We start from the raw sequence: 18,939 nt of genomic DNA, 5'->3' as shown, positions 1-18,939 counted from the left end.
GGCTGTTATGTTATTATTTTTCATATATGAATGCTTTATTTTCCCCATTTACACCACAAATGTCTCAAGGACAGAGACCCTATACTGTTTGTCACAATCCCTAGCTGAACTATGCCCACAAAATAAGTTTGGTGAATGAATGGCAGTTACTCTGAGAACAAAATCTGGGCAAGAGAAAACACATTGCTATGCCTATCAAATTTTCTAATTGTAAAGTGGACCAAAGACTAGTAATAACTTTAAACCTTTATATATGTTCCCTTCATCTACAGATTGAATGGGTTTAGGCTACCATTTCATAATAATAAAGCCACAGCAAGTGCTGTCTTAAATTATGGGAGAGCTATCTTGGAGAATTCCAACATGAGAGGGCTTTGGAAGAGCTTCCATGATGATATCAACTATATCTTGGGCCTTGAAAGCATATAGGATACATAGGTGACAGCTCCTTATTTCATTCGTTCATTCATTTTATTTCATTCCATTCATTTATTCACAGTTCCATTGATTCATTTTGCTCAAGCAGATGAGAACATTCTGCCTGCTAAAAAAATGTAGCTATTCTTGGCTAAAAAGCCCAAGATGGCAGCCTAGGAAGACCCTGAATTCATGTCCTCCCACAGACACACAGACTGCAGAGAAAGCAATTCCTCCTGAAGAAGAACTGAGGACTGATTGAACAGCTTCTGCAGAATAAAGGGTAGAGGGACCACATACAGAACACCAGGAAAGATAGAGCCGGGTGACAATGGCAACCCCACTGCAGACCCTATGACCTACAGGAGGGAGAGATATCACTGAGCTGTCCTTGCAGATTCACCTGCCCTGGTGCACAGCAAAAACCAAAACCAAAACAGCAGTTTAGAGGGCAACAAGACTATGAGTGAAGGAAATCCATTTAGTAATCCTAGAGTATCCACCAAACAGTAGGAGAACTTGTAGAATTCACTCTGGGGTTGGAGATGCTGGTGACAGCCACTGTTTACATTTCTCCTCCCCCTTGAGAGCATAGAAGGGAACAGAGTAGAGGCACCTAGCCATCTGTCCTACAAGGGGAGACTTCCCAGACTGCATCTTTTCCAGGTCTAATTGTCACACCTGGGCAGCCCCAGTACAGAGAACCCCAGCCAGCACTCACTCTAGCTCCAGCCACCCTGCCAGGGCAGCTAGGACACAGAGTACCCTACAAATGCCCCAGGACCCCTGGCTCATGCCTACTCCAGGTCCAGCTATCCTGCCGACATGGACTTGGCATGAAGGCCCTGGCACCACCCAGCCAAAATGTGCTTCAGCTCCAGCCATCTCACCAGGATGGCCTCCAGCATGGAGTACCCCAGGACCTCTGGCCTAGACCAAATCCAGCTCCTGCTGACCATCCAAAGCAGCCAGCACACACAGTCTGCACAGGGGACGTTCCTACGTGAGGCCACTCCTTCAAGGCCGGAAGAGATAGCTGTTCCACCTCATACAGAGAAACAAACACAGGAGGACAGATGGGAGAGAAGAATATATTCCAAAAAAAAGAACAAGACAAAAATCTCAGAAAAAGAGCTAAATAAACCAAGTAATCTACCTGATAAAAAGTTCAAAGTAATGCTCATAAAGTTACTCATTAGACTTGAGAGAAAAAGTGGACGAACTCACTAAGAACTTCAACAGAGATAGAAAAAATATATATATAAAAAATCAGAGGTGAAGAATGTAATAACTGAAATGAAAAACAAACCAGACGAAATCAACAGCAGATTAGAGGATGCAGAAGAATGAATCAGCAATCTGGAAGACAGGGTAGTGGGAAGCACCCAAGCTGAAAGACAAAAAACAATTTTTAAAAATAAGGAGGTTAAGGGACCTTTGGGACAACATCAAGCATACTAACGTTTGCACTATAAGGGTTGAGAAGGAGAAGAGAGAAAGGAGACAAAAACGTACTTGAAGAAATAAGCGCTGAAAACTTCCCCAACCTGGAGAAAAAAAAAAAAAAAACAGACATCCACTTCCAGGAAGCAAAGAGAACCCCAAAGAATATGAACCCAAGGAGGACAACACCAAGACACATAATAATTAATGTCAAATAATTCATGTCAAATGTGAAAACTAAAAGATAAAGAATCTTAAAAGTAGCAACAGAAAAGTATATACTGAGGTACATGGGGAACTCCATAAAGCTATCAGCTGATTTTTCAGCAAACATTTTGCAGGGCGGAAGGAAGTAGCCTGATATATTCAAAGTGCTGAAAGGAAAACACCCACAATGAAGAATATTCTAGCTGGCGAGGCTGTCATTCAGAAATAAAGGAGAGATAAAGAGTTTCCAAGACAAACACAAGTTAAAGGGGTTCATCACCACTAAATGAGCCTAACAAGAAGTTTCTCTAAACAGAATAGAAAACGCCATAACTAGAAGAAAACTATGAAAGGAAAAAATTTCATTAGTAAAAGCAAACATATAGTAAAGGTAGTAGATCAATCACTTATAAAGCTACTATAAAGGCTAAAAGACAAAAGTAGCAAAATCAATTATATCTACAAAAATTAGTTAAGGGATACAAGAATAAAAAGATATAAAACATGACTTCATATAAACAAAACATGGAGGGTAGAGTAAAAATGTAGTGCTTTTAAAATGTATTTCAACTAAGCTACCACCAACTTAAAATAGCAACCACCAACTGGATATATATATATATATATATATACACACACACACACATATATGTACATATATATATGTGTGTGTGTGTGTATATATGACGTTATACACAAATCTCATGGTAACCACAAACCCAAAACCTATAGTAGATACACAAAAAATTAAAGGAAAGAAATCCAAGCATAACACTAAAAGAAAGTCATCAAATTACAAGGGAAGAGAGCAAAAAGAAGAAAGGAACAGAGAACTACAAAAATAATCATAAAACAATTAACAAAATGGAAGTAAGTACATAAAGTACAATCACTTTAAATGTAAACGGACTGGGCAGGGGACACCTAGGTGGCTCAGTGGTTGAGCGTCTACCTTTGGCTCGGGTCATGATCTTGGAGACCCAGGATCAAGTCCCACATCGGGACTCCCTGCAGGGGGCCTGCTTCTCCCTCTGCCTGTGTCTCTGCCTCTCTCTCTGTGTCTCTCATGAACAAATAAATTAAAAATCTTAAAAAAAAAATAAATGTAAATGGACTAACTGCTCCAACCAAAAGACAAAAGTTGAATGGATAAAAAAACAAGACCTACTTATCTGCTGTGACCAAGAGATTCATTCCAGACCTATGAAACATACAGATTGAGGGTGAAGGTATGGAAAAAGATATTCCAAGCAAATGGAAGCAAAATAAAATGTTGGAATAGCAATACTTAGGTCAGAAAAAATACTTTAAAGCAAATGTGATAACAGGAGACAAACAAGGGTACTACATAATGATAGAGGGATCAATCCAACAAAAGGATATAATAATTGCAAGTAACTATGCACCCAAGATAGGAGCACCTAATTATATAAAGCAAATATTAACAGAAAAAAGGGAGAAATTGACAGTAATACACTAATAGTAGGGCACTTTTTAATGCTCCTTCTAACATTAAACATTAAACAGAAACTTAACAAGGAAACAGTGGCTTTGAGCAACATATTTAAACCAGATGAACTTCATATATAGAGAGAGCATGACATTCAAAACCAGAAAAATAGACATTATTTTCAAGTATACATGGAAAAACCTCAAGATGTATCACATGTTAGGCCACAAAACAAGTCTCAAAAAACTCAGGAAGACTGAAATCATAGCAAGCATATCTCTTCTGACTGCCATGGTATGAAACTAGAAATCAGTTACAAGAAAAAACTGGAAAAAACACAAAGACGTGGAAGCAAGGCAATATGCTACTAAACAACAAATAGGACAATGAGGAAACCAAAAATAAATTTTTTAAATATCTAGAACAAATGAAACACAATGGTTCAAAATTTTGGGGACATAGAAAAAGCAGTTCTAAAAGGGAAGCTTATAGTGATAAAGGCCTACCTCAAGAAGCAAGAAAAATTCCAAACAATCTAACCTTACACCTAAAGGAACTAGAAAAAGAAAGAAATCCACAGTGAGTAGAAGGTAAAGAATAATAAAGAACAGAAAAAAATAATAATAATAAAGAACAGAACATAAATAAAAGACATAAAGACTATGAAAAGATCAATGAAACTAAGAGCTGGTTCTTTGAAAAGATATACAAAATTGACATACCTTTAGCCATACTCATCAAGAAAAGAGAACACTCCAGTAAATAAAGTCAGAAATGAAAGAAGTTACAACTGACCCCAGAGGAATATGAAGGATTTTGAGAATACTATGAATAAGTGAAAAATTATATGCCAACAAACTGGAAAACCTAGAAAAATGGAGAAATTCCTAGAAACACAGAATCTTCCAAGATAGAATCAGGAGGAAATAGAAAAATCTAAAGACTAACTACTAGTGACAAAATTGAAACAGTAATAAAAAAACTCCCAGCAGGCAATGGACTAGAACCAGAGGGCTTCACAGGTGAATTCTACCAAACATTTAAAGAAGAGTTAATATCTATACTCCTCAAACTATTCCAAAAAATATAAGAGGAAGGAATGGTTTCCAAATTCATCTTTTAAGGCCAGCACTACAATGCTACCAAAACCAGACAAAGGCTTTCCAAAAAAGAAATTTACAGGCTAAGATCCCTGATGAACATAGTTGCAAATCTTCAACCAAAATATTAGCAAATGGAATTCAACAGTATGTGGTCAATATGTGATCAAGTAGGATTTACTCCATCGATGCAAGTATGATTCAGTATCTTCAAATCAATGTGAGGTACCACATTAACAAAATGAACAATAAAAATGTATGATCATAGTTGCAGTAAAAGCATTTGATGAAATTCAACATTCGTTCATGATAAAAACTCTCAATAAAGTGGGTTTAAAGGGAATATACTTCAACATAATAAAGGCCAAATATGACCAAAACACAGCTAACATCATACGCGGTGATAAAAAGCTAAAAAGTTTTTCTAAGATGAGAAACAAGAGAAAAATATCCATTCTCACCACTTTCATTCAACACAGTATTGGAAGTCTTAGCCACAACAGACGAGAAAAAGAAATAAAAGGAATCCAGGAGGCCTGGATGGCTCATGAGGTGGTCGAGCGTCTGCCTTTGGCTCAGGGCGTGATCCTGGAGTCCGAGATCAAGTTCCTCATCAGGCTCCTTGCAAGGGAGCCTGATTCTCCCTCTACCTATGTCTCTGCCTCTCTCTCTCTCTGTGTCTCTCATGAATAAATAAATAAAATCTTAAAAAAAAAAGAACTAATACAACTCAACATCAAAAAAACCCAAATAATTCTATTAAAAATGGGCAGAGTACCTGAATAGACATTTTTCCAAAGCAGACATACAGATGGCCAACAGACACATGAAAAGATACTCAACATCACTCACCATCAGGGAAATGCAAATCAAAACCATAATGAGAAATCACCTCACACCAGTCAGAATGACTAGTATCAAAAATGCAAGAAAGGGATGGCTGGATGGCTCAGCGGTTGAGCATCTGCCTTCGGCTCAGGTCCTGATCCTGGCATCCAGAATCAAGTCCTGCATCAGGCTCCTTGCAGGGAGTCTGCTTCTCCTTTTGCCTAGGTCTCTGCCTCTCTCTGTGTGTCTCTCATAAATAAATAAATAAAATCTTAAAGGGGATCCCTGGGTGGCTCAGCGGTTTGGCGCCTGTCTTTAGCCCAGGGCGCAATCCTGGAGTCCAAGATTGAGTCCCGGGTCAGGCTCCCGGCATGGAGCCTGCTTTTCCCTTTGCCTGTGTCTCTGCATCTCTCTCTCTCTGTGTGTCTAAAATAAATAAATAAATAAATAAATAAATAAATAAATAAATAAATAAATAAATAAATCTATCTTAAAAAGAAAAAAGCATAAGCTTATTTAATAAAAAATAAAATCTTTAAAAAAATGCAAGAGGGCAGCCTCGGTGGTGCAGCGGTTTGGGGCCACCTGCAGCCCAGGGCGTGATCCTGAGACCCTGAATTGAGTCCCACGTCAGGCTCTCTGCTTGGAGCCTGCTTCTCCCTCTGCCTGCGTCTCTGCCTCTGTGTCTCTATGAATAAATAAATAAAATCTTTAAAAAAAAAATGTTGTAAAAAAATGCAAGAAATATCAAGTGTTGGTAAGAATATGGAGAAAAGGGAACCCTCATACACTGCTGTTAAATGTAACTTGGTGCAGCCACTATAGAAAACACTGTGGAGGTCCCTAAAAAAATTAAAAATAGAAAAAAATTAAAAATAGAATTACTAATGATCCAGTAATTCCACTTCTGGGTTTTACCCACAGAAAAGAAAAATACTCCTGTTTACTGTAGCATTATTTACAACAGCCAAGACATGGTAGCAACCTAATTGTCCATTGATAGATGAATGAATAAAGAATATATATACATTTTATGTATATAAATGAATAAAGAATACACACACATGATAGAACATTAGCTGTAAAAAAAGAATGAAATCTTGTCACTTAAAATAACATCAATAGGCCTTGAAAGCATTATGCTAAGTGAAATGAGACAGACAGAAATATAGAAATAACATATGATTTAACTTCTATGTGGCATCTAAAAAGCAAAACAATTGAACAAACAGAAACAGACTCATAAATACAGAGAACAAACTAGTGGTTGGTTGTGGGAGTCAGGGGCTATAGGCAAAACAGGTGAAGGAATTAAGAAATACAAACCTTCAGTTATAAAATAAATAATTCATGGGAATGAACTATAGCATAGGAAATATAGTCAATAATATTATAATCATTTGTATGGTGACCGATGGTAGCTACATTTATCATGGGGAGCATTTAGTAAAGAAAATAATTATTCTCCTATGTTTACTGTAGCATTATTTACAATAGGCAAATTATGGAAGCAGGCCAAGTGTCCATCAATAGATGAATGGATAGGGGATCTCTGGGTGGCTCAGCGATTTGGCGCCTGCCTTTGGCCCAGGGCGTGATCCTGGAGTCCCAGGATCGAGTCCCACATTGGGCTCCCTGCATGGAGCCTGCTTCTCCCTCTGCCTGTGTCTCTGCTTCTCTCTCTCTCTATGTCTCTCATGAATAAATAAACAAAATCTTTAAAATAAATAAATAAAATTTAAAAAAACAAAAAACAAAACCAAAGAAAAAACCATTACCAACACTCAGAAGATCCCTCCAGTCTTACAGCTTCCCTGCCTCCAAGAGTAGTCACTCTCTTGACTTCTAACAATATAAATATGCTTTATATAAATGGAATAATACATCATAAATAAACATATATGGCTATTCTTTTAAGGCCCAATGCAAAACATGCTGCCCCTGAAGCCCCTTTCTCAGTCTCCTCATTTGTATTACTAAGTTCTTCTTTTGTATTAGCATTTTGATCATATAAATGTATAATTAATACAGCATTTTCATATTATGTATTATATTATAGTTAAGTGGTACTATAGTGTGGGGCACTTTAGGTGAATACTTTTTTTTAAAGATTTTATTTAAAAAAAATAAAATAAAGATTTTATTTATTTGAGAGAGAAAGAGAGAGAGAGAGAGAGAGACAGCACACAAGCAGGGGGAACAGCAGAGGGAGACAGAGAAGCAGACCTCCAACCCCAGCAGAGAGCCAGATGTGGGGCTCGATCCCAGGACTCTGCGATCATGATCTGAGCCCAAGGCAGATGCGTAACCAACTGAGCCACCCAGGTGCCTTGAGGCAAAGACATTTAAAGACTTTTTTTTCCTCAGATTGACTTTATGTATGTATACGTGTATGTATGTATGTATGTAAACTCTACACCCGACATGGGGCTCGAACTCATAACTCTGAGATCAAAAGTCACATGCTCCACACGGAGCCAGCCAGGCACTCCTAGGCAAAAACTTCTTACCAAAAATGTCTTATGCTCAATAACAATTTTTTGGTAGGAAACACAACTTTCTGTTTGCTTTTAAGCTTATAACATGAGAAAAGAACAAGATAAAGTCTCTATCAGAAGTCAAATGTTTCTTAGAAAGGGCTTCTGTAGAACAGCAATGATCCCTTCTGAAGACATATGTGTTATTATTAGAGGGGAAGAATCTTCATAAGGTATCTAAATTCTCAAAATCGAAGTATGACTGATAAAATATATAGACTTTATTCAGAAGTGAAGAGAATCTAAGAATGTCTAGGATCCAGGTCTTATAGTAATAACACTATTTAAATGTGTGAAAATAAAAAGCAAAGTTTCCGTTAAACCCAAAATACCCTAGGTTGTACATCATACATTTACCTACTATCACTTACTTGTATGTTTTGGTATGATCTAGCCATAAGCCACAAAGAATAGAACCCACCATTCCAGCTACTACCAGTGTTAGCCCAATCCTTCCAGCATTGACTTCTTCTCCCTTAAAAATTTTTTTCATAAGAAGTTAGTCAGATACTTCTTTCAAATAGATCTTTCACAGTCCCATACATTTCATAGTCAAAAGAAATAATCAGATAAAATTAAGCATACGATATAATAGAAAATTTAGAACATTTGTTAGGGTAAGGGGGTGGAGGGCAAGTAAAGCACATATAAAGGACATTCTATTTTCAAACCAGAAAAAAAAGAAAACCTAAAATATAGGAGAAATAAAAGAAATTTTTCTTGATCCTCCATGGCTGTTAGAAAGTACAATGATTTTTGTTAGAATTCTCCTGTAATTCACAGAAGTCTAAGGAGATTAATCTGATAGTCTTTATATATTACAATTGCTCTCTCCTTTCAAAAGCGAAGAGATGTCACAGCTTGATATTTACCTCTTATATTTGGGTTGGTTTCTTTTAAAATTGTTTCTTTAGCTTTTCCCATATAACCAGACATATTTCTTTTAAAAAGTATTTTTAAAAGACTTAGGTATTGGGGCAGCCCTGGTGGCTCAGTGGTTTAGCGCCACCTTCAGCCCAGGGCCTGATACTGGAGTCCCACGTCAGGCTCCCAGCATGGAGCCTGCTTCTCCCTCTGCCTGTGTCTCTGCCTCTCTCTCGCTCTCTCTGTCTCTCAAGAATAAATAAATAAAATCTTCAACAACAACAACAACAAAAAAGACTTAGGTATTGTCACAGCAATAATAACTTCTCTCCATTCTGTGTGTTTTATAAATTGGATGAAATGTATTCTCAATTAGGGGCGCCTGGATGGCTTAGCCAGTTAGGCATCTGCCTTTGGCTCAGGTCATGATCTCATGATACCAGGGGTCCTAGGATGAGTCTTGAGTCTCATTGTCAGGCTCCCTGCTCAGTGAGGAGCCTGCCTCTCCATCTCCCTTTGCCTACTTTTCCCTCTCCGTCTGCCTGCCACTCCCCCTTGCTCATGCTCTCTCTCTGTCAAATAAATAAATAAAATCTTTTAAAAAATGTATTCAGTTAAAACAAATACAAATATTTTAAAGCAACAAAGTCATTAACCTTTTTAAAAAAGATTTTAAGTAATCTCACAACTGATGTGGGGGGCTTGAACCAACCCTGAGATCAAGAGTCCTTATGCTCCACCAACTGAGCAAGCCAGGTGCCCAATAAATCTTTAATTGTATGAACATGCTAACAGGAAGTACACTGCTTAAGAAACATTCTTAACCATTCTGTATAAACAGAAACTTACCTCATAATGTATCAGTATCATTTGATTTAATAATGTTGAGACTGAATAAAATGCTCCAGTCATGATACCTATAATAATAAACAGAAAATTATAAAAGTACCATTTACTAGTTTGGTTTTTTAAAGACTTATTTATTTATTCATGAGAGACACACAGAGAGAGAAGCAGAGACATAAGCAGAGGGAGAAGCAGGCTCCTTGCAGGGAGCCAGATGTGGGACTCGATCTGGATTCCAGGATCACACCCTGAGCCAAAGGCAGACACTCAACTGCTGAGCCACTCAGGCGTCCCTCAGAGATAGCCTCTTATCCTGTTAGTGCTTATCATTTTCTTTTATTTATTTTATTTTAAGGTTTATTTATCTTAGAGACAGAGCGTGCATGAGTGGAAGGAGGGTCAGAGGGAGAGAGAGGGAAAGCAGACTCCCCACTGAGCTGGGAGCCTGAAACTGGGCCTGATCTTAAGACCCTGAGATCATGCATGACCTGAGCCAAAACCAAGAGTAAGACGCCCAACTGAACCAGCCAGGTGCCCCAGTGCTTATCATTTTAGATATTACAATATGTGTATCCATAAATAACAATTAGAATTATTCTGCATGTAATTGAACTTTATATAAATAATGTATTTTTGTATCTATCTGTAGCTTGCTCTTATCACTCAATAATACAATTTTGAGATTTATGTGAGTCAGTACTTTAAATTCTAGTTTATTAATTTTCTCTACTATAGGATAGCTCATTATGTGAATATACTTCAGTTTAATTACCTCTTGCCCAGTCAGTAGACACTTGTCTTTTTCCAGTTTTGTACTCTTTAAAACAATACTGCAATGAATATTATGTTTTCGTTATCACATATAAGGATTTCTCTAAATATATATCTAGAAGGAGAATGTCTATTTTCTGGATATAGTCAAACTGCTCTTCAAAGTAGTTATATTGGTTTATAGTACCAGCAGAGTTCCTTTACTTCACATTCTTGCCATGTATGTTTTCACTAGTTAAAAAAATTTTGGTGGGGGGCCGCCTGCTGTGAGTGTCTCTGCCAGGTGCCAGCTATGTGCTGCCCCCCACGCCCATGTAGGCATGCCTCACAAAATCAAGGAAATCAAGGACTTCTTGCTGACGGCTAGGCGAAAGGACGCCAAATCCGTCAAGATCAAGAAGAATAAGGATAATGTGAAGTTTAAAGTTCGATGCAGCCGGTATCTTTATACTTTGATCATCACAGACAAAGAAAGAGAAGGCAGAGAAACTCAAGCAGTCTCTGCCCCCAGGTTTGGCAGTGAAGGAGCTAAAATGAACCTGACCCACTGATTTGAACTGTATTAAAATTTTTTAAATTCAAAAAAAAAAATTGGGGGGCGGGGAATGCCTGAGTGGCTCAGTGGTTGAGCATCTGCCTTTGGCTCAGGGCATAATCCTGGGATCTGGGATCGAGTTCCCGCATTGGACTCCCTGCGAGGAGCCTGCTTCTCCCTCTGCCTATGTCTCTGCCTCTCTCTCTCTGTCTCTCGTGAATACAGAAAATCTTATAAAAAAAAAATTTGCCAATTTGAATGCATGTGATATTGTATCTTACTCTGGTTTTCATTTGCATTTCCTTCATTTAGGAATCTTGAGTAAGGTTCAGCATCAAAAATGAGCAATACACAAACACAAAAGTGCTTTCTGGTTTCCTCAATTTCTTTGCTATTTTCTTAGTATGTGGTAGGAGTTATTTTTACATTGTAGGTACTAAGCCTTTGTTGGTTATATGCATCGCAGACATTTTCTCATAGTCTATGTCTTGCTTTCTCTGTTTATAATGTTGTTTTAGAAAAGACCATTATCGGGGTTTTTTTTTGTTTTTTGGGTCTTTTTTTTTTTGAGAGAGAGAGAGAGAGCAGAGCACGAGCAAGCAGGGTGGGGAGAGAGAGGGAGACAGAGAATCTTTTTTTTTTTTAAGATTTATTTTATTTATTTATTCATGAGAAACCCAGAGAGAGAGGCAGAGACACAGGCAAAGGGAGAAGCAGGCTCCTTGAAGGAAGCTCAATGCGGGACTCAATCCCAGATCCAGACGCTGAGCTGAAGGAAGATGCTCAACCGCTGAGCCACCCAGGTGTCCCAAGACAGAGAATTTTAAGTGGGCTCTATGGCCAGTGTGAGCCCCACACAGGGCTCAATCTCATGACCTTAAGATCATGACCTGAGTCAAAATCAAGAATCAGACGCTTACATGGCTAAGCCACCCAGGCACCCCTACATTGTCTTAATGTAATCATGTTTATCAATCTTTTTCTTCAAGGATTGTGTTTATTTGCTTATTTATTTATTAATACTTTATTTTGGGGACACCTGGGTGGCTCAGTGGTTTAGCACCTGGCTTTGGCCCAGGGCGTGATGCTGGAGTCCCGGGATTGAGTCCCACATCGGGCTCCCTGCATGGAGCCTGCTTCTCCCTCTGCCTGTGTCTCTGCCTCTCTCTCTGTGTGTCTCTCATGAATAAACATATAGAATCTTTTTTAAAAAATTGTATTTTGGGAGACACCTGGATGGCTCAGCGGCTGAGCATCTGTCTTTGGCTCAGGACATGATCCCGTGGTCCCGGGGTCGAGTCCCATATTGGGCTCCCTGCATGGAATCTGCTTTTTCCTCTGCCTGTGTCTCTGCCTCTGTGTGTGTGTGTGTCTCTCATGAATAAATAAATAAAATCTTAAAAAAAAAAAAGATTTTATTTTTAAGTAATCTCTACATCTAACTTGGGACTCGAATTCACAAGCCCGAGATTAAGTCACAGGCTCTACTGACTGAGCCTGTCAGGCATCCCTTCTGTTCTTTACACTAAGAAATTCTTTTCTTTTTTTTTTAGATTTTATTTATTTATTTGAGACAGAGAGTGATAGAGACAGCACAACCAGAGGGGCAGAGGGAGAGGGAGAAGTGATTCTCCTGCTGAGCAGGGAGTCCAACTTGAGGTTCTATCCCAGGACTGGAGAATCATGACCTAAGCTTAAGGCAGATGCATAACTGATTGAGCCACCTAGGTGCCCCAAGAAATTATTTTAAGAAAACTAAAGCCAAAAAGAAATTAAAAAAAAAAAAAAGAGAATACTAAAGCCAGTCTCCTACATATACTTCTAAAACTTTAAAGTTCTCATTTTCACCCTTCAGTCTTTAATCTACTATAATTCATTTTTTTCACAGGTATGATATAGAGAGCTAATTTTACTTTATTCTTCCCATAAGGATAATCGATTATCCCAGGACAATTTACTATACAGTTTCTCTTATAAGACATCTAGTTTTTATATACACACGTTCTAATCATTAGATCTATTTGCAAACACAGTAGTCCCCTCTCATCTGCATGGGGTATGTTATAAGTCCCCCAGGGGATGCCTGAAACTGCAGATAGTACCAAACCCTACATATACTATGGGTTTTTTTTTTCCTGTACATACATACGTACCTATCGTAAATTTTAGTTTATAAATTAGGCACAGTAAGATACTAACAAAAATAACTAATAATAGAATAATTATAATAATAGAATACAAAACTACAGTAATAAAGGTTACGTAAATGTAGTCTTCCTCAAGATCTTATTGTACTGTATTTTTTCTTATTATTATTGTGATGATGTGAGATGAAGTGCCCACAGGATGAAGCGAGGTGAATGACATAAACCGTGTGACATAGTGTGAGGCTACTGCTGACCATCTGTGATAGGTCAGAAGGAGGAGCATCTGCTTCCTAAGTGTGGTTGACTATGGGTAACTGAAACCAGAGAAAGTGAAACTAGAAATAAGAGAAGATCACTGTATTCTAGTACTTCTCTTTCCAGACACTTAACGGCACGGACATATGACTTTAAATGTAAATAAAAGTGACACTTCCCATTTGCTGCCCTGGTAATCATCATAGCATGTGCCAAGACCTCATTCTGGATCCTGAGCTAACTCTGATGAACAGAACCTTGCTGGCAGTTCACACTGAACATGTAGCACTGGTAATAAATGAGTTTGTGACATGTTAGGCCACTGAGAATTTTTTAAAGCAGAATTTCATTGCTATAATACAACCTAGCTTGCAAACGGATATGGAGAAGGAGGTCACTAGGATCTCTACTCTGTTCAGTAATCTAATAGTCTACCCCTTGATAATACACGGCATCTTAATGATTATTGTTTTATAAATTCTGATATCTGCGAATGTGTGCCTCACCTTGTTCTTCAGCGATGCTATCTTTGTCCTTGGCCCTTACTTCTTTCACAGGAATTTTAGAATTAGTCAACTTCCATTACAAACCCGGTTTAGGAAAAAAAAAACAAAAAAAAAAAACAAAAAAAACAAACCCGGTTTAGGGACACCTGGGTGGCTTGGCGGTTGGGTGTCTGTCTTCAGCTCATGGCGTGATCCTGGTCTGGGGATGGAGTCCCACATCAAACTCCCTGCAGGGAGTTTTGCTTCTCCCTCTGCTATGTCTCTGCTCTCTCTCTCTCTGTGTCTCTCATGAATAAATAAATAAAATCTTAAAAAAAAAAAAAACACGTTTAAAGGGAAGATTGCAGGATGAGACCTATGGCTATCTAAAGATCATATCAGAAAATCATGAGTAACTGGCCTTTAGTTACTGATAGTAATAATGGCATAGGGAAGGATCTCATTTTCTCTAAATAGCTCTACCTCCAAAAAATGTTAACTTAGCTTTGGACACTGTATATGATCCTGAAAACCCATACTAGGAGTACAGTCCCTATCTAGACTATCCCATGTGCAACTGCTCCATCTTTATATATAATACTAGTCATAGAGGGAGACAGGTGCATGGTCAAAAGGTGTGATGTGGCTCACTCATTCAAATCATGATCCCTAAGTAGGCACCCCTTTGGTGAAGAATATGAGGTCAAGAAAGTTTTCCAACTGTTCCGAGGAATATTATCAAACTGTCCACAGTGTTTCCCAATGCCTTCTTTCTGATTTTTTTTTAAGATTTATTTATTTATTTTAGAAAGAGAGAGAGAGTGTTGGTGGAGGGGGAAGGGAGAGAGAGAATCTTAAGTAGACTTCCTGCTGAGCACAGAGCCTGATTGCAGAGCTCAAGCCCAACACCCTGAGATCATGACCTGAGCCAAAATCAAGAATTGGGCATTTAACCCACTAAGCCACCCAGGTACACAGAAATTCCTTTTTAACTCCTTCAACAAGTAAACTCTTTTAAATTTCCTAATTACTGCCTATATCCGGCTCTTCTGTCAATCCAAATCTGCAACTGTCACTTATTAATGCAATGTTCTGTAACGTTAACTGGTTTATCACTATAATCTCAAACCTTGCATAAGTGTGGTATAGCTCTCCACTTAATTTAGGTCTTCTCTTGCCTTTCAATGTTTTATAATTTTATAATTTATAAAGTTATTTTCTTTTAGATTTATACCTATTTATACCTATTTTATACACATACTAAGGTATTTATACATATCTTACAGTATTGATTGGTATTAAAAAATCTTTTATAGGCATACAATTCCTATAAATACACAGGAATGTAGTTGGTATTTTCACATTGTCAGATTAGTAATCTTGCTGAACTCATTAGTTTGAATAGTTATCTGTAGGTTCTTCTGCATTATTTTTGCAGATCAGGGGTCAGAAAAATTTCCTGTAAGGGCCAAAGAGTATATGTTTTTAGCTTTGCAGGCCATGTGGTCTCTGATGCAACTACTCAGTGCTGCCCTTGCAGCTCAAAAACAGCCATAGACAATACGTAAGCAAACAAAACTTTACTTATAACAACAGGCAACACACAGAGTTGACTCATAGGCCACAGTTTGACTACCTTTGGTGCACGTAACCATATTACCTGTGAATAATAGCATCTTTTACCTTTCCAACTCACATACTTTTTAAAGTAGATTCCACATCCAGCGTGGAGCTGAATGTGGGGCTTGAACTCACAACCTTGAGATCAAGACCTGAGTGGAGATCAAAGAGTCAGAGGCCTAACCAACTGGGCCACTCAGGCGCCCCCAACTTATAGACTTTTAATTTTCCTTGTTACTGAGCCAGCCAGGACTTCCAGTTGTGTACTAAATAGAAGTGATAACGACAGACATCCTATTGTAAAGGATACTTCTTACCGTTTCTTTAGAAAAACATTTCTAAGATTCTGACTTTAGAATGATGTTTGCTACAGAGTTTTCAGAGATAAACTTTATCAGGTTCATAAAGTTCATTTTACTTCACAGTGTGCAAAGTCTATAATCAATGGGTATTGAATTCTACCAAATACATTTCCCTCAGATATTGATTGGGTAAAATTTCCTCTTTGATCTATTATTGTGATAAGTTATAATCATAAATTTTTAGTGCTCAGGTTAGCACAAAAATCATTCCTTAAACTAATCTTGGCCAGGATGTATTATCAGTTTTCTAATTTGCTGTATTAGGTTTACTAATAATTTCTTTTGCATTTTACATCTAGTTCATAAGTAAAATTGACCTGAAATTTTTCTCTTGCACTGTTCTTGTCTGATTTTGACATCAAGGCTATATCAGCCTCACAAGTAAGCAGGTGATACCAGTGATTACCTCCATGTTGGGGAACTGGGTGACCTGGGGACAGAGATAGAGGAAGACTGGTTTTACATCATATATCCTTTGTACCTTCTGAATTTTATACTATATGCACTCTGCATCCTTTGTACCTTCTGAATGTTTTTTTAAGATTTTATCTATTTATTCATGAGAGACACAGAGAGAGAGGCAGAGACACAGGCAGAGGGAGAAGCAGGCTCCTCACAGGTAGCCTGATGCGGGACTCAATCCCAAGGATCATGACCTGAGACAAAAGCAGATGCTCAACCACTGAGCCACCGAGGTGTCTCTGTACCTTTGAAATTAAAAAAATAAATAAATAAAATTTAGAATTCAGAAAAGAGAACTCTAATTCTTCACTTATAAAATAGGTATAATAATATTTCTATCCCAGGATGCCTGGGTGGCTCAGCGGTTAAGCGTCTGCCTTTGGCTCAGGGCGTGATCCTGGAATCCTGGGATCGAGTCCCAATTCGGGCTCCTTCCATGGAGCCTGCTCTCCCTCTGCCTGTGTCTCTGCCTCTCTCTCTCTGTGTCTCTCATGAATAAATAAGTAAAATCTTTAAAAAATACTACTACTAATATCTCTATCTCAAAAATTTATATAAAAAAAATTTATATGAATAATACATATGGAAGTTCTTTATAATTTAAAAAAACTCAAACACTTTCACCTTATTTAAATATAATCAAGGAAGTAGTATATGATGTGATATAAAAGAAGTAAACATTCCACAGAGAGGGGAGTATCAGAGAGAGCACCATCTACACACCTTTCTCATGCTATTCTCTATCCAAATCTAACCCAACTTTCAAGGCCAGGCTTAACCACATCTTTGCCATGATGATCTCCCTTGCCAGCCCTTCCCTTCATTTATCCTGTGCCAGTTATTTATTCTGAAGCCTTCAGCACACACTTGCCATACAACTCAACAACAAGGTGTTGTTACCTTTTTGATAACTCCTAAGCTGTCATTCACTTTTTTGGTGTTTATATTATGTCCCCAGTTGGATTCTAATTACTTCATGGAGAAAATCACCTATCATGCTTATTTTTATCCCACATGGTATATATGGCACTACTGTATATTTAATTGATTTTAATAATTATTGATGGAATAAATGAAGAAACAAATAACAAAATGAACAGTAAGTTAGGAAAACATTAAGCCAGCTCTCGTAGGATTGCTTAAGGGGAAAAAAAGGAACACGTTTCAGGTAAAAGGGTAACAGCACAAAACTAGGGGCAGCCCCAGTGGCTCAGTGGTTTAGCGCCACCTTCAGTCCAGGGCCTGATCCTGGAGACCCGGGATCAAGTCCCACATCAGGGGTCCCTACATGGAGTCCTGCTTCTCCCTCTGCCTGTGTCTCTGTCTCTCTGTGTGTGTGTCTCTCATGAATAAGTTTTAAAAATCTTAAAAAAAAAAAAACCCACAAAACTACAGAGACTAAAATTCACAGTGTAAATGCATGTGCAGGCATGTTTGTGAGTGTGATAAGGGGTTGGTTATAAGTTGGCTCAAAGAAACTTTTATTTTGGGAGACAGAGATAAAGAAGGTAGGAATCTTTCTTCCTTAAATGACAGGTTACAGAGATGAATTTGCTCTTATAGATAATAATCACTCACTATATTTTCTCTACTTCCTAGTTATGTATTTTAGGTTTAAGCTAACCAATGGAGGTAACCTGCAAAATTAAGAAAAGGAACTATGGGGAGCACCTGGGTGGCTCAGTGGTTAAGCATCTGACTTCGGGTCAGATCTTGATCTCAGAGTCCTGGGATTGAGTCCCGCATCAGGCTCCCCATTGGAGAGCCTCTGTATGTGTGTCTCTCATGAATAAGTAAATAAAATCTTAAAAAAAAAAAAAAAAAAAACTAGTGAAAGTCATCCATTAATGTCTAGTTTTGACTGAGTAGTCAAAAATAGATGCCAGTTTGCACAGGGTCAGAGAAAGGAATTGTAGATAACATTCCCCATATGCTTATGGCCGCTAATAAAGGACTGAAAACACTGTGAAAACTCAAAAAAGAAAGTGCTTGTCCATTTGAGATCTATTATATTATATTTTACAGATAGGTAAAAAATTCATCTTTAAGTTTTGCTTTTAGTTCAAAATTTAAGTTTATGACTATGTCATCATTATTTTTATAGTTAACAAACCTATCTCATTAAAGCTCAAACCAAAAAAAATAAAATAAAATAAAAGATAAAGTTCAAACCACTAGACTAAATGAAAAGAATCTACAATGCTCAAAGTTTTATACAGAAATCAAAGAAAGTAAAAGAAAACCACTTACCATATGTGATCAACAGAAGGACAAAAGGAATGTTTTTAAATAAGTTCCTTATTGATTTCTTATAGGAGTACTCAGCAGGAGGGCTGTTTTGAAGAACTGCTTGAGCCTGACTTGGTGGATATGGAGGTTTTTCTTTGAATGCTGAAAATACACATGGAAAGGTAATTAAATACATGTATCTTGCTTAGTGAGCAGACTAAATCAGTTTAAGCTTAAAGATGTAGTGAAAGTCTTATAGGGAGGCTGTTCATTAATTTCTGGAGAATCTCCTCTCAGTTCTCTGAAACTGACTATAACTCAGAGGCCAATTCACATAACTTAACTGCAAAACCATCAATATATCACACCCTTGCCCACTGA

General features: G+C 37.8%; 1 protein-coding gene and 1 pseudogene across 1 annotated transcript in view; one reads left to right on the top strand and one right to left on the bottom strand.

The window, feature by feature from the left end:
• Window positions 1-18,939, bottom strand: part of FLVCR1 (FLVCR heme transporter 1) — a 37,710-nt gene that overhangs the window by 6,464 nt on the left and 12,307 nt on the right. The window contains 3 exon segments of the mRNA XM_038542100.1: window positions 8,354-8,457; window positions 9,696-9,763; window positions 18,580-18,720. Coding sequence (XP_038398028.1) covers window positions 8,354-8,457; window positions 9,696-9,763; window positions 18,580-18,720 — 313 coding nt within the window.
• On the top strand, window positions 10,784-11,000 carry LOC100856016 (annotated as a pseudogene).

Source organism: Canis lupus, chromosome 7 (assembly GCF_011100685.1).
Source record: "Canis lupus familiaris isolate Mischka breed German Shepherd chromosome 7, alternate assembly UU_Cfam_GSD_1.0, whole genome shotgun sequence".
Taxonomy (NCBI): domain Eukaryota; kingdom Metazoa; phylum Chordata; class Mammalia; order Carnivora; family Canidae; genus Canis; species Canis lupus.
The sequence above is the reverse complement of the archived record's forward strand: the minus strand, read 5'-3'. Positions and strand labels throughout refer to the sequence as shown.